Here is a 12,803-nt window from a genome sequence, read left to right as displayed (position 1 = left end):
GGGTTTTTTTTTTTTTTTACAAAGTTTCAGCCACACAGGTCAGGCCCAGAGCTTACTGACAGCAGTAAAAACTTCCTCTATGGATGCCAATGAGTTCCAGCTCCAAGGGAATTGGATAATACATAGTTTTGGTATTGTTTATTACCTCTCTTCAAAGAAGCCATCCAGATATCTTTGGAGCCTTGCACCTACCTCAAGAATTTATCCTTCCTACTGTAATGATGTGACATTGAGATACAAAGATAATACATAATTACATAATACATTATAAAAGTAACAAATTTTTATTTCCATCTTCTCATTCCATTGTTCTCAGAAGGAGAATGCAGTAATTAAGGGCTACCCTGAATGCCCTAACACTAGAAAGGACTTGTTAAAGTGTTTTAATTTGCACTAAAATTGAATTGTAGCATTTCTGCTACAGGCTGGGATACCTAGAACATGCACTTTTCTGAGTCTAGCAAGTAGGGGATGGTGGGGAATTTTCCCCTGAAATGTTTTACTGCACTGTAGTACCTCTTCAGGAATACAGCTGGACATACTAATGGCAAGTAAAGAAGTGAAGCATCTGAAATGTGTTTCCCAAGAGGAACTGCGACATTTTGAGGGAACACAGCAATGAACTGATTTCTAATGAGGTATTTCAACTTCTGAATAAATGTTTCTCAAAACAATATTTAAATGTCAAAATATGGAGTACCATGAGGGATATTTCTGTGGAACAGAAATTATGTTGCTTCATCCAGAATTACAATAAATTCAAACTGCACTGCTACAGACTGATACACCCACAAAATATTCAGGCACCAATATAAACTGTTATTTCTGAAAAGAGAGGTCAGATTGCAGTATCATCTTTTTGATACACAAACAATCCAGTTAAAGAAGCAAAACACACACAGAAAGAAATCTTGCAGCACATTTAGAAGATTGACTCTTGCTTAGGCATTGGACTGAAATGAAAATGATGCAAGGCTTCTCTCTCCTTGAGGTCAGAAATCTCTGATTTTTCCTGTGACTATTGTTTCCAAGTGCCACAAACCCTGCTCCAGCTGCACATCTGTCACAACTCCACAGTGATTCTGCTCCCACACATGCTGGCAGATGGATCTGCAGGGATGCTGGCAGTGTTCACACACCTACTGCCAAGAAGGTGCTAAGTACTGCTCTGCACACTGATTAATCTCAGGCTTCTCCACTGACCATTAATGGGCTTTTTAAATTAAACATCTGTTTCTGGGGTTGAATGTATTTAGGGAAGTTTGAAATGTGGACACAGTTTTCAGATTGCATAATATTATTTACAGAATTGCAGACTTCAGGCTGTGACATTAATAACTGAGAGACTCCATTCTACAGCTGTTTCAGAGATTAAGTGGAAGACCTGAGTTCAGAATGAAGTTGGTTTTAGCAAAAAGCAAAGCAGACCTGGAGTAATCTCACTCTTTAGCTACAAATGCACATATTACCACTAAAGAAGTATAAAAAGTTAATGGACAAAAGCTTTGTGAGTTTTTTGGGGAAAGATGAGTCATTCAAAGGGTATATCTTGAATGCATTGTGTTATCTATATATATATGCTCTGGTATGATAGCTCATAAACCCTGGCATGGAAGAGAAAAAGCCTGTGACTCATCCTGATGGATGAAGAGCAAAGGAGCCAAGCTGAATAATTTGGGGACCTCTCACTGTTTGAAATTTATTGTTCAAACTATATCAGTCACTGCTATAGGTATTATAGAAAAAATTCATGCTGCAGGGAATTTTCCTCCTAGCAAGCACAAGCTAATTTGGAGCAGATTTGCCTTCTTGCATCATCAATGAGGTAAGAGCACAGCAATCACACAAAGTAAAGGGGATGTTACACTCTCACTTGAGCTTACACAATGATAACTTTTTCATATGCTCTTACTGAATTCTCCTCAAAGAAAACTATTGCCAGTTGCTGATGATATTTATAGACAAGTGTACTGTCAGAGAATTAAAGCTTAAATTTGGTCTTTTGGATGCCTTGGTCTGAGCAGTCTCTGCAGAGTCTGCTCTTGCAGGTCTCAGTGAGTAGTTGTTTGAACATGGCTATACACTCCCAGAGAAGGGGATACATGCATTCAACCCAGGAGGTTTTAATCCATATTTACTCTAAATGTTTTCACTGAATTGAGTTCTGAGCACAGTGAAGTCATGGAATCATAAATATAGTTTCAATATAAAATGTTTTCTGCTAGTCAGTCGCTTTAGAAAAAACATGCAAACAAATAAATCAAAGCCATACCTTGCTATCTCCAGCTCCAAACATACTTATGTAGTTGTTGACCATCCTGAACACAAATCCACGATCCATAAATGTAAAACAGCGCTAAGAAAGAGGGAAAAAGAATTACTATTTTATTTTAAAAAAAAGTACATAGCCTCACTTACCTGCTGTTCACTTTGTGTCACCTGTACACTTGAACCTTGTGCTCAGATGAGATCAGCCTCAGGCAGGGCAAGGAAAATCTGGGACCTGGTGAATCTGCCTTGATTTTACATTTATTTTCAGTAATGAACTAATAAAATTTTTCATTTTCACTGTGTCTGCAGCCTAAAATGACCCCCACAGTGCACTCAAGAAAGCTTCTCTAATGGCAGTCACTCCTCCCTGGCAGCACTGCACCCATCCCTGGAGGTGACCTGAGCATCTCCCTCAGTGACAGGGCAGTGACCAGTGAGGAATCAATCCAGCCAAGCACCCTTTGTCTGAGCTGTGCTCTCTCTCTGGGACCAAGTGTGCCACTACATTGCTTTATAATGAGAACACAGCCCTTCCTCACTGATGGGGCTAAATATTGACAGAAGGTGTAAAGGTTTTGAGGGCCTTGGCTCTGCAGTTACTGACATTTTTCCCTGCAGAGTCAGTCTACCAGACAGAGAATGCAATCGTGAATTTGCTCCTTCCCTGCAGTTCCTGAACTCTGCAGAACTAGCAAAGCCTTCTGCTATACACATTCAAACCAGATTCCTTGATTAGGAACAATTAATGCAGCCCCAGTCATTCAGAACTGCAGCATTTAAAGAAAGAACATCAGCTCAAACCTAACTACAGCCTCACTCTTTACCAAACGTTTTACATTTGAATATAAGGTAAGAATCTGCAAAACTTGAAAACTTTGACTCTTTTAGAGCATAGACAGAAACGAAATAGAATTGCTTTAGAGCAGATTTACAGGAAACTTTTGCATTCTCAAAGACCCACGACCCTAGAAAACTGAACAATCAGTCAACACTGAACTTGGAAGTTAAGCCATCATTCACTCAGAGTTGGTTTTAATCCCTTTCACTAGACTAGAATACACTCGATTTTGTATTAAATATGAGGATATAAGTGCATGTGCTGTAATGACAGAAAATCTCACCTTGAGAAATTTGGCAGTGCTGTAGTTGGCATTCCTGGTCTCTTCAAGAGCATCTTTGTACTTCCAAACAACATGGTCTGCTAAGAGCATCACAAGTGTATCCAGCTCAGTTTGAAATGATTCTGGAAACCTCCGAGTTCTAGAAACCTAAGCAGGGAACAGATAATCAATGGAAAGTATAGCATGTTGCACATTGAACCTGAAAATACATTCAGGTTTAGAATGTCAAGAATAAAGACAATAAACCACAGGCCATTCAACATAGAAGAAAAACATTCCTAGGGTTCCATGGATCTAATCTGAGCATGAACCCCAAAGAGAAGAATCTGGTCCATAGGAAAGTGGGAAATTTGTCCTCAATCTATCCTTGTACAATCAAGAATAGGTTTGAGCCTAGCAGATACTAGAATGTTTTTGTAGGTAAACCAAATATTTTACAAAGTATAACAGCACTTATTTTATTGGCCAGTCAAGCAGAAAAGTTCAAGTATATTCAAGTGTATTTGCCAAGACTGCATTTTATATTTCCCCTAAGAGGTAGATTGACTACTTGATGAGATCTTGTATATAGACTTACCTTTGTTTTGTTTGTATCAACCAAGTGCTGTGCCATTGATTTTAAGATAACTGCAAAGAAGAACCAGGAATGCTGTTTGAAAGAAGGAAAAGAATGGATGAATAATGATTACCTGATAAATATTTTATGGTGCATTACTATTCCTTATGGATGGACTGCATGTCTCAACAATGCACAATGTGAAACACTAGGTTTCAAAAATGCCATTTGAAATACTGAATAGGTAGGATACAGGTTAATATTTGCATCCTCACATATCTCAGGAGATACCTCAAGAGATATATGAAACAACACTCAAAAAGCTTACACACTAAAAAAAAACCAAAAAAAACCCAAACCACCCCACAACACACCCAACCACAAATACTTTTGCATGGCCCAGGTTTCCTGAAGATTTTCTGCTTTTTTCAGACTATTTTTTTGCTAGTGGCTCAGTATAGGAAATCAGAACTTGTTCACTTTAAACAGGTGAACATATTTTTGCCTCTGGGAAGTCCTGGGCTGGACTGGGTACTCTCACTAATAACCCAGAGGCTCAGGGCCAGGCCTTACACTGGTATGAATTTCATACAGAAACATCTTCCAAGTTAAAAATTAAATCAGAGTATCCTAAAAGTAATTGCCCACATCATACTGTGTAAAAATTAGGTCTCAGACTCTGACTGAGCTGTAACAGACAGGAGGAATTTTATTATGCAAACCACAGCATCCTGAGAAACGTGTTATGATGAGAACCTGCAGCAGCTCTGCTAAGTCTGACTGTTGAATCACTGCAGGATTTGATTTGCACAAAGGTCATACAGGGAAATGGAAGAGGAGAAAGAGATAAGTGATTTTCAAGCAGAAAACCAGTAGCAAAACTACAAATGTGCTAATTCAAGTTATCATTCACCTTTAAAACCTGTTTCACAGTTACTTGCTCATTTGACTTCAGAAGACCAGTCACATTCTTGGACAGCTCCTCATGGACAGTTCTTCCATCAAATGATTTGGTCCTGAACACATACTAAAGAAGAAAGGAAAAAAAAATTATCAATGCATGCATTAAAACAAACACAAAAAACCTCAGTAAGGGATGATAAATTATTTGTATACTGCTAACAGCTGACAACCTTTGCTGTCAAGACATCTTGACTGAACAATCCATCCACATAAAGTTTCATTTTCCTGGCAGTAATGGCTCAACACTGCTCCCCTACAAAACCCATTTTTAAGCACGACTTCCTGTTGATTTCAGCTTCATATGAAGCAGCAGGAAATTTTGCTTAAAATCACTGTGATGATTTGCTTGTCAGGAGAGGATAGGATACTGACACACCTAAACTGCCTTCCAAGCCATTTCACTGGGAAAGAAAAGAACAAGTAAGCAGAGGAAATGTGGAGGGTTTTTCACCCACCTAGCCAAGGCCACCTTTCACCTGCTCCTTCCTTCCAGTGGCAACAGCTACTCAGAGCTGGTAATGACTCTTCATCCTGAGATGTGCACAGCACCCACCAGAGCTGACTGAAGGGGAAAACTACACCCCTTTTAGAAACCAAGCCCTCAAGGAAGGAGTTTATCTACCAAGTTGCCTGAAACTCATACATCTACTATGAGTTTTATTTGACCCAATAATTTGGTACCACTGTGCCTTCCCTAAAGGAAGAGGTCTAACAGGGACCAAAACAGTTGGCATCAAAACCCCTTTTCAATACAACCAGCTTGGCAAATAAAGCAAGTATCTCTTGAAAATATGTTATTAATATTCAGCTTTTTTTCCACAGCAGATGCTGCAAGCTTCTCCCTGTGCAGTTTGGCTCTTCTGGGTCCAGTTATTTAAGTCAGTGTAATTTTGCATGATTGCTGCACTGTGAGTCACAATTCTCAACTTACTTATTCCCAAAACAGCATTTGTAAAGTAGGTATTTGTTTCCTTACAGATGGAAAACAAAGAGATTACCAGTTATTGGGTTTTGACTGCTGCTGGAAATGAGAAAACAGGCTAAACGGACTTATGGTGTGACAATGTTCACCTGTAGTTTCAAAGATTTTTAGCTGGGCATGTAGTAGATATCTACTGCAATTTTGAAAAGTTATTTTGAAAGAGTAGAAGTTTTAATACCCACTTAATTAACTACATTTACATGTTACATAGGTTATTTATTCTGGAGCCTGAAGAGCTCTGCTGGACCCCACCAGAATTCTGTGCTTAATTCAGAGTACTTGAGACTGAAATTGAACTACTCAGAGGCTGAGGTGCATGACCTGTAAACGCATACATTCATAAAGTAGGAAAGTAAATCCATGCCATGCAAATATCAATCAACAGCTGGCAACACTGAAATTAAAATGTTTTCCCAATCAGCAGCCTAACTCCTACCATGTTTTCATTATTCTACCCATGAACATGCTAAAGTCCCCAGTTTATCAGGAATGTATTTGCTTTCACTTTATTCCTAAAGTGAAACAGCTCCCTCCAGATTTATGTCACATATACTAATCATCCACAAATGAAATGTACTTTATGAGAACTAATTCTTGCACAGTGAAGCAGGATACCATTTGAGCCAGCACACCCCACAACTGTGTCTCATAGCTTCTTTCCATGACTGTGGTGGATCTCTCTTTGTTATCATGATCTCCATTAGTTCTATCACCCCTGACCAGAGCAGACCAAGAGACAAAATGATGGCAATATCTACTTCAACTCTTTTAACAACCTTCAATTCTCCTCTATGCTGCTATTTGAAATACACAAATAAGACAGTAAACATTACACTCTGAGATATTACAACTTTCTCGTTACTGATTCACCAAGCATGACTAGGACAAAATTTACCATCCCTCTCAACTGCAATTAAAAGAGAGAAAACAAAGGCAAGTGAAGGGAATAAATAAGTGTAACATCCTTAAATGGGATTCACTTGTCTATGGGGTTTTCTGTCCCTGCCAGTAGCAGCAGTTAATATGTGCTTCTGCTTAAAAACACAGTGCTTCATAAAACTCTCGGCTTATTAAACTGTTACCCAAGTATACTGATGATGAGATAGTTGCTAGCCAACAGCATTATTCATACTCATTTAATGGATTTTCAACTGATGTAGACAACAAGGAGATCATCTTTAATAAGGCCATTCCTTTGTTTCTTCAAGTAATACCACAGCTTGTCCAGAACCAAACTCCTTACACAGAATATACCTATATATATTCTAAATATATCCTATTCTTCAAAACAATGAAGGATTAAAAAAAGGCTGAGGAAAAATATAGGGAAAAGTCACGAGAACCTGAATTGCACAGATGAGAAAAGAATTTATGTACAATAGCACATGCACAAACAAAGGATCTTGAGACTAAAATCATGACTTCATAGTCAAAAGCTTAGTTAAAAAGCTATAGCTTCCTAAGAGATATGCAACCATCTTCCACAAAGAGCACCCAGAAGTACCTTGTCCATAAAAATTACTACTTGTGGATCCTTTTCAAGGGATTGAAAGGGATTCAAAGGGATTGAAAGGGATTGCCTTTCGAGGGCAGCCCTGTACCTAAATAACATAGATGGCCTGATATTTCATAGTGACAAATCTCATCACAGCCACAAGAAGTGCTGCAGACTGCAAGCAGCATCAATTATCTCTCACTGGTGTCTAGCTAGTTGAAGTTTCTTGATCTTTCATGTCATCATCTCCCCCTTCCCTTCTCTCAAAACCTGCACAGTGGGAAATTCTCAGTTTAGCACTGTTTCACAAAGACTGACACTAAGCCTACTCTCCTAAAAGCTCAGTGGCAGTGCATTGGCACCAGGTTTTGGTTCTAAAATATAAGTTCTAGTTATCAGAAGCTGCATGCACTGCAGCTTCTCCCCTCTGTGCTTGCTCAGCTTGGTGGTCTATGGAAAAAAGCTGCAGCAGCAGCAGCAGAGACCTGAGCAGCTGCTTGTCGTCAACACAAGAGTTTTTAAGTTTCTTAACCAGAGTCTCCCAGTTACCATTGGCAGAAAGTTATGATGCAAATGCAGAAAAAGCTACAAACAAGTATGACTAAGAGTAAACAGGAAAAATCCCCCAAAACCACCAAACCAAACCCATCTCTGCACAACATATTAACATTCCACCAGCAGCCATACCGTCACGTAAGAATTGATGCAGTTGTCTAGCTGCTCTTCATGGCACTTAGCAACAATGTTGGTGAGAACTCTGCAAGACAGAAGAATAAAAATTGAGCTATTTTCTGTCATAAGGCAGAGAAAGACTACCTGATACATCACATTGTCCTGTTCATGTAAGTGCATGTAAAACAGTGCATGAGGGATGTAATGCAAATGATGAATTGTATGTGCAAAAAGTGTCCATGGGGAAAAGCCAGTCATCCCTTGGACTTTCCACTTGCTTGGACTGTGCTGTTATATATGCATTCACCTAAGAAAATGAATCTAGTGTTAAGGATAATAGCTGTACTGTCATCACAAAAAAACAATATTAACTAACTGAAGTTTATACATACCTTGGATACTGAGGAATAACAAAAATTAGAGTACACTAATGGACAGAGAGGCAAGAGCACCTTTCTCCAGGAATGCTGCTTGCTAAGTTCTCTCAGATGTTTGTAATTGTGTGAATTCCCTGATACTTGGCTTAAGCTGGCACTGTTCATCAAAGACAAGCACCAGGCTGGGCTGATGCCCCAGCAGGTCCCTCTGCATTACTGTCTGCTCACAGCCTTGGACTCAGCCCCAGCACTCAGGCCAAGCACAGCACCCTTGGTACTGCCCAGCAGGGAGAGGCTGAGCTCCTGGAGGGACCACAAATGAGCCTGGGGATCAGCAACAGGGAGGAAAATCGCCTGGATCACACTGCCACTCACTCTCAAAACCTGAGCTCCTACTAACAGCAGGGATGGCACTACATGAGACCAAGACTTTCAGCAAAATTTTCTATTCAATTTGTACCCGGGCCATCTTTGAGATCATCCTGTTTCAGAAAACACAAGTCTGGGCAAGAAGTCTTCTTCAACTTGGCCGTATAATTTTCTTTTGATTATTGGGAGCTCATTTTCTCAGGATACTTAATATAGAAAAGACTCTGCTATTTTATAATCTTATTTTTATGTTAATGAATTCAGGGATAGGCACGGTAACAGTATGACTAAAATAGATTAATAATATGCCAGACTGTGGTCCACATACAGTACTCCTTTTGACTAGTCTGGTGATTTGAGTGACTTCTGGCAATTCTTTATTATTGGATCCAAAAGCCTTGTAATTCCCTTAAGTAATTTTAATTTAACTCATTTTTTGCTGTTAATAGGAGAAGTAAAACACACAGCAAAACACAAAATCTATGACAGAATTAGTTGTGCCTATTCTGATCTTTTTACCTTCATTCTGATTTGAAACTGAAATGAGTTCTGGCAAAAGTGTGACACAGAAATGATGACATGACTGGGCCCCCAGACAAGTAAATAGCCATAAGTATAAAAGGAATAATGTTTTCCTCTCCAGCTCATAAGCCAATCTATGCTCTCATTCTGTTGTTGTTGCTTTTAATAAGTTCAACGCAAGCTGCTTCAAGCTATTCAGAATGAAACTGTGTGTATATATAGGACATGTCAATGAATGACACACAGCACACATGCATATTCCCACTGGCATCAGCTCTACTAGCACAAAAGCCACCACACATGCAAGAAAAACACTGAGAATCCCTCTTTTTTTTTTTTTGGCCAAGTGGGTATATAGTCAAAATCTGAAGCATGAAAAAATTAACATCCTTCCATTTTCCCATCTAATCATTAAAACTGTATTTTAAACAGCTGCTTCTTCTACAGCATATTTCCAGTCAGCTAACTGAAATTCTTGTAATCCTAGTACCTAGCTGTGGTAAAAACTGGCCCTGAAAAATGCCATAACCCCTTGATAAAACATATTGCAAATCTAGCTTTCCAAGGCTAAGAAAGGAACAAGGAAGCAGAATTCCCTGTAAGTTTTCCTAATTAATATTTCTTCAGGAACTAATTCTGAAGCACAATCTGTGGAAGGAAAGAATACTGACAGCAGATTAGTCTAACAGGGTTGCAGAGGACAGCTGTAATTTTTTCCTACTAGTAGTATTGTAGTCCCCATGTTTAGCAAATGGCAAAAGTACAACAAAAACACCACTGTGGCCAAAAGTAAACATGGCACAACTTTCTGCCCTCCTGCAGAGACCAATAATAATAATCTCTCCAGTATTTTTTTCCTGCTGCCTTGATTAACAGCATCAATAAAGACAATTTCATTATGTGAGGGGTGAGAGACTCAGCAAATCATTCCAGTTGTTTGCCTGCTCTCTGGAAAATGCTTCTATTGCTTCTCAGCTGTTGCTGATACATTCTAATTAAAAAATGCCCCTGAACAGTGTGACCTGGCTGGTTCACTCTGCACTGGATGCAGCAAGATGCTGAGCTGCACACTGTCAGAATATAAACCAAAGTTGAAAAGCAGCTTTGTTAGGAAGCTCTTTGCTCCTCAGGAATAAGACCTTTCCCTAGGATTGCCTCAGGGTAGACAGACATGTCCACCATGGCCAATGATTTCCATCCACATGATACCAACACTCTTCCATGTGTTATCTGCAGCGCCCAGTGCTCAGGGGGAAGCAGTGTTCTCAGCTACTGAAGTCTAAATGTCATAGAGCAGCTCTAACTGGACTAACACCTGCATTTGCACTCCTGAGTGAATTCTGTACATCACACAGGAATCATCCAGATACCTGGTCACAGCTGTTGTAACTTCATCATCACTGTTTTGCACCAAAACCCAGAAGAGTTGATTCAGGACTACGGGAAGAAAATTCATAATTACATGGATCTTCTCAATCCTCAGCAAATTCTGTAAGGGATATAAGAAAGAAAATGAGACCTGCAATATAAGCAATGAAAGGTGACAGCTGCCATGCAGCTTTCCTGCTTCACCAGGCAAAATGCAGTGCAGCCACTGGTGTAACAGCAGGAGGAAAACAGGTCAGCTAAGCAGAGAACTGGTTCCCCATGAAGTTTGCTTTAAATACAGCCATCAACACAACTGCAGGTTTGACCAAATTTCAGAATTCCAGTATTTTGTTCTATGTTGACTTAAGGAAAAAAAAAAAAAAAAAAAGAGAGAGAGAGAGAGAGAAACCCAAACCAATTTTTGTATTTCACTAAAGATACTTATCTAAGCCCAATTAAAGAAGTCAAGCACTACTTTCAAAAGATGCATTTTCTAGTAATTTTAGAAAAACTCATTCTTTTTATGCAGAGATCTGATAAACTGAACTTGGTGTGGCTGAAATACTTTTGTTAAAAGCATTGTGGTAAAAGTAGTATTAACACAAAAACCTGACTGGATAGACATTTTATCATCTTCTCTAATCAAGAAAGATGCTGAGTTCTTACTAAAAAACAAACAAACTCCTTTGAATTTCTCCTAGCTTTTTATTTCACTCATTTCCAAATAACTTCAGAACTTCTAATGGAGGTATTAGCAATTTATAAATAAAAGCAAAATACCCTGCAGAAGATTACTTAGTCTCTGATTACATTGCATAGTTGATTCCTTGTTGTGTACAACATGGACTCTGTTTTCTAATAAATTTACTGAAATATTTTTGAAAGGTAAACTACAATCAGCAAATAAAGAACAGTGCAATTCTGGTGGTTTAGATAACCAACTTATCGTTGGTTACAGTAGTAAAGCCTTTATGGATTCCTAAACTTTGTCCAATATGGTCAATGGCTTTCCAGAAATTAATTAAAGACTTAATTCTGTAGAGGTATAACCTCTAAATAACACTGATGCTTTGATTTGTAAACACACACCTTAGAAATTTCTTCAAATTAAGACAGTATTTGAAAACAAAGGCACTCCTTTCAGGTCTGCAGGTAGAATTACATCTACCAACAAAAGTAGTGGCCATCCTTTTGGATTTGTCCAGAGAACCATCACGATTTATCAGAACTTATTCTTTGCTTATGAAAGCAAAAATCTCTTCCCAAGCAGCTTGTATCTGATTAAGGTACACTCAGACAGGAAAACATCAACAATGAAGGAAAGGAAGAAAGCACCTTGATGATGGTAACATCTAAATCCTCAAACACCTGCTGGATTTTACTGACTGCTGAAAGAAAATATAACAATTGTCACATGTATGATGCTTCAGAGTCACAGTTCAGAGATGGAACAGTGTCACATCTACCTTCAGTTTTCCTGCTTATCTGTCTGTCAATGTTCCACAAGCACAGCAAAGACTCTGAATTTCAGCACTCATGAATAGGTGAAGAATTAGGGCCCTACATTTACCTGCTGCTCTTCTAATTTGCTTGTCATATTCCTCCCTTCTCAGAGTTTTTGACCTCTGTTGAATACAGGCACATTTAATGCAGCTCTTGCTTATTCATTTCATCTTTGCAGATGATGTTCTTTCTGGTTTCAGAACTTGACAGGCAACAAGCACCCTTGATTCATACACACAAAATACCCAGAGCAGCCCTCTGAATAGCATCCAGGTTTTTAGAGGAGGTAAGGATAGAATTTATTTAAGGCAAGAGGGGATTAGCAGGAATACTGCAGCTCTACAGGCTTCAACTCCCCTCCCCAGACATCACTGGAGCAACATTCCTGGATCCCCTAACAGGATGTGAGCTTTGGCATAGGCTGGATTACCAGAGCTGCTGGCAGAGATGCAGCCCTGCTCTAAATGAGAGGGGATGGGAGGCAGCTGTGTGACCAGCAGTGCATCTGTCAGACCAGCAGCGCATCTGCCACATCAAGTGTCCTAACTGGAGCTGTCACAAACCCTCTGCCTCCTGGTAAACCATGGTTAGAGCTCTGCAGTGA

The 12,803-nt window shown here is 39.2% G+C and overlaps 1 protein-coding gene across 14 annotated transcripts in view; it reads right to left on the bottom strand.

Moving 5' to 3' along the window:
* DOCK10 (dedicator of cytokinesis 10) overlaps positions 1-12,803 on the bottom strand; it is a 146,873-nt gene that overhangs the window by 30,034 nt on the left and 104,036 nt on the right. For all 14 annotated transcript variants that reach the window (XM_085069637.1, XM_085069624.1, XM_085069630.1 and 11 more), the window contains exons 24-29: positions 10,699-10,817; positions 8,076-8,145; positions 4,862-4,975; positions 3,970-4,041; positions 3,393-3,539; positions 2,273-2,356 (exon numbers count right to left, since the gene is read on the bottom strand). In XM_085069637.1, coding sequence (XP_084925763.1) covers positions 2,273-2,356; positions 3,393-3,539; positions 3,970-4,041; positions 4,862-4,975; positions 8,076-8,145; positions 10,699-10,817 — 606 coding nt within the window. The remainder of the gene's footprint in view (positions 1-2,272; positions 2,357-3,392; positions 3,540-3,969; positions 4,042-4,861; positions 4,976-8,075; positions 8,146-10,698; positions 10,818-12,803) is intronic.

The sequence above is a fragment of the Lichenostomus cassidix genome, chromosome 9, assembly GCF_008360975.1.
Source record: "Lichenostomus cassidix isolate B80296 chromosome 9, HeHo_3.0, whole genome shotgun sequence".
NCBI lineage: Eukaryota > Metazoa > Chordata > Aves > Passeriformes > Meliphagidae > Lichenostomus > Lichenostomus cassidix.
This window is presented reverse-complemented; position numbering and strand designations above follow the sequence as displayed.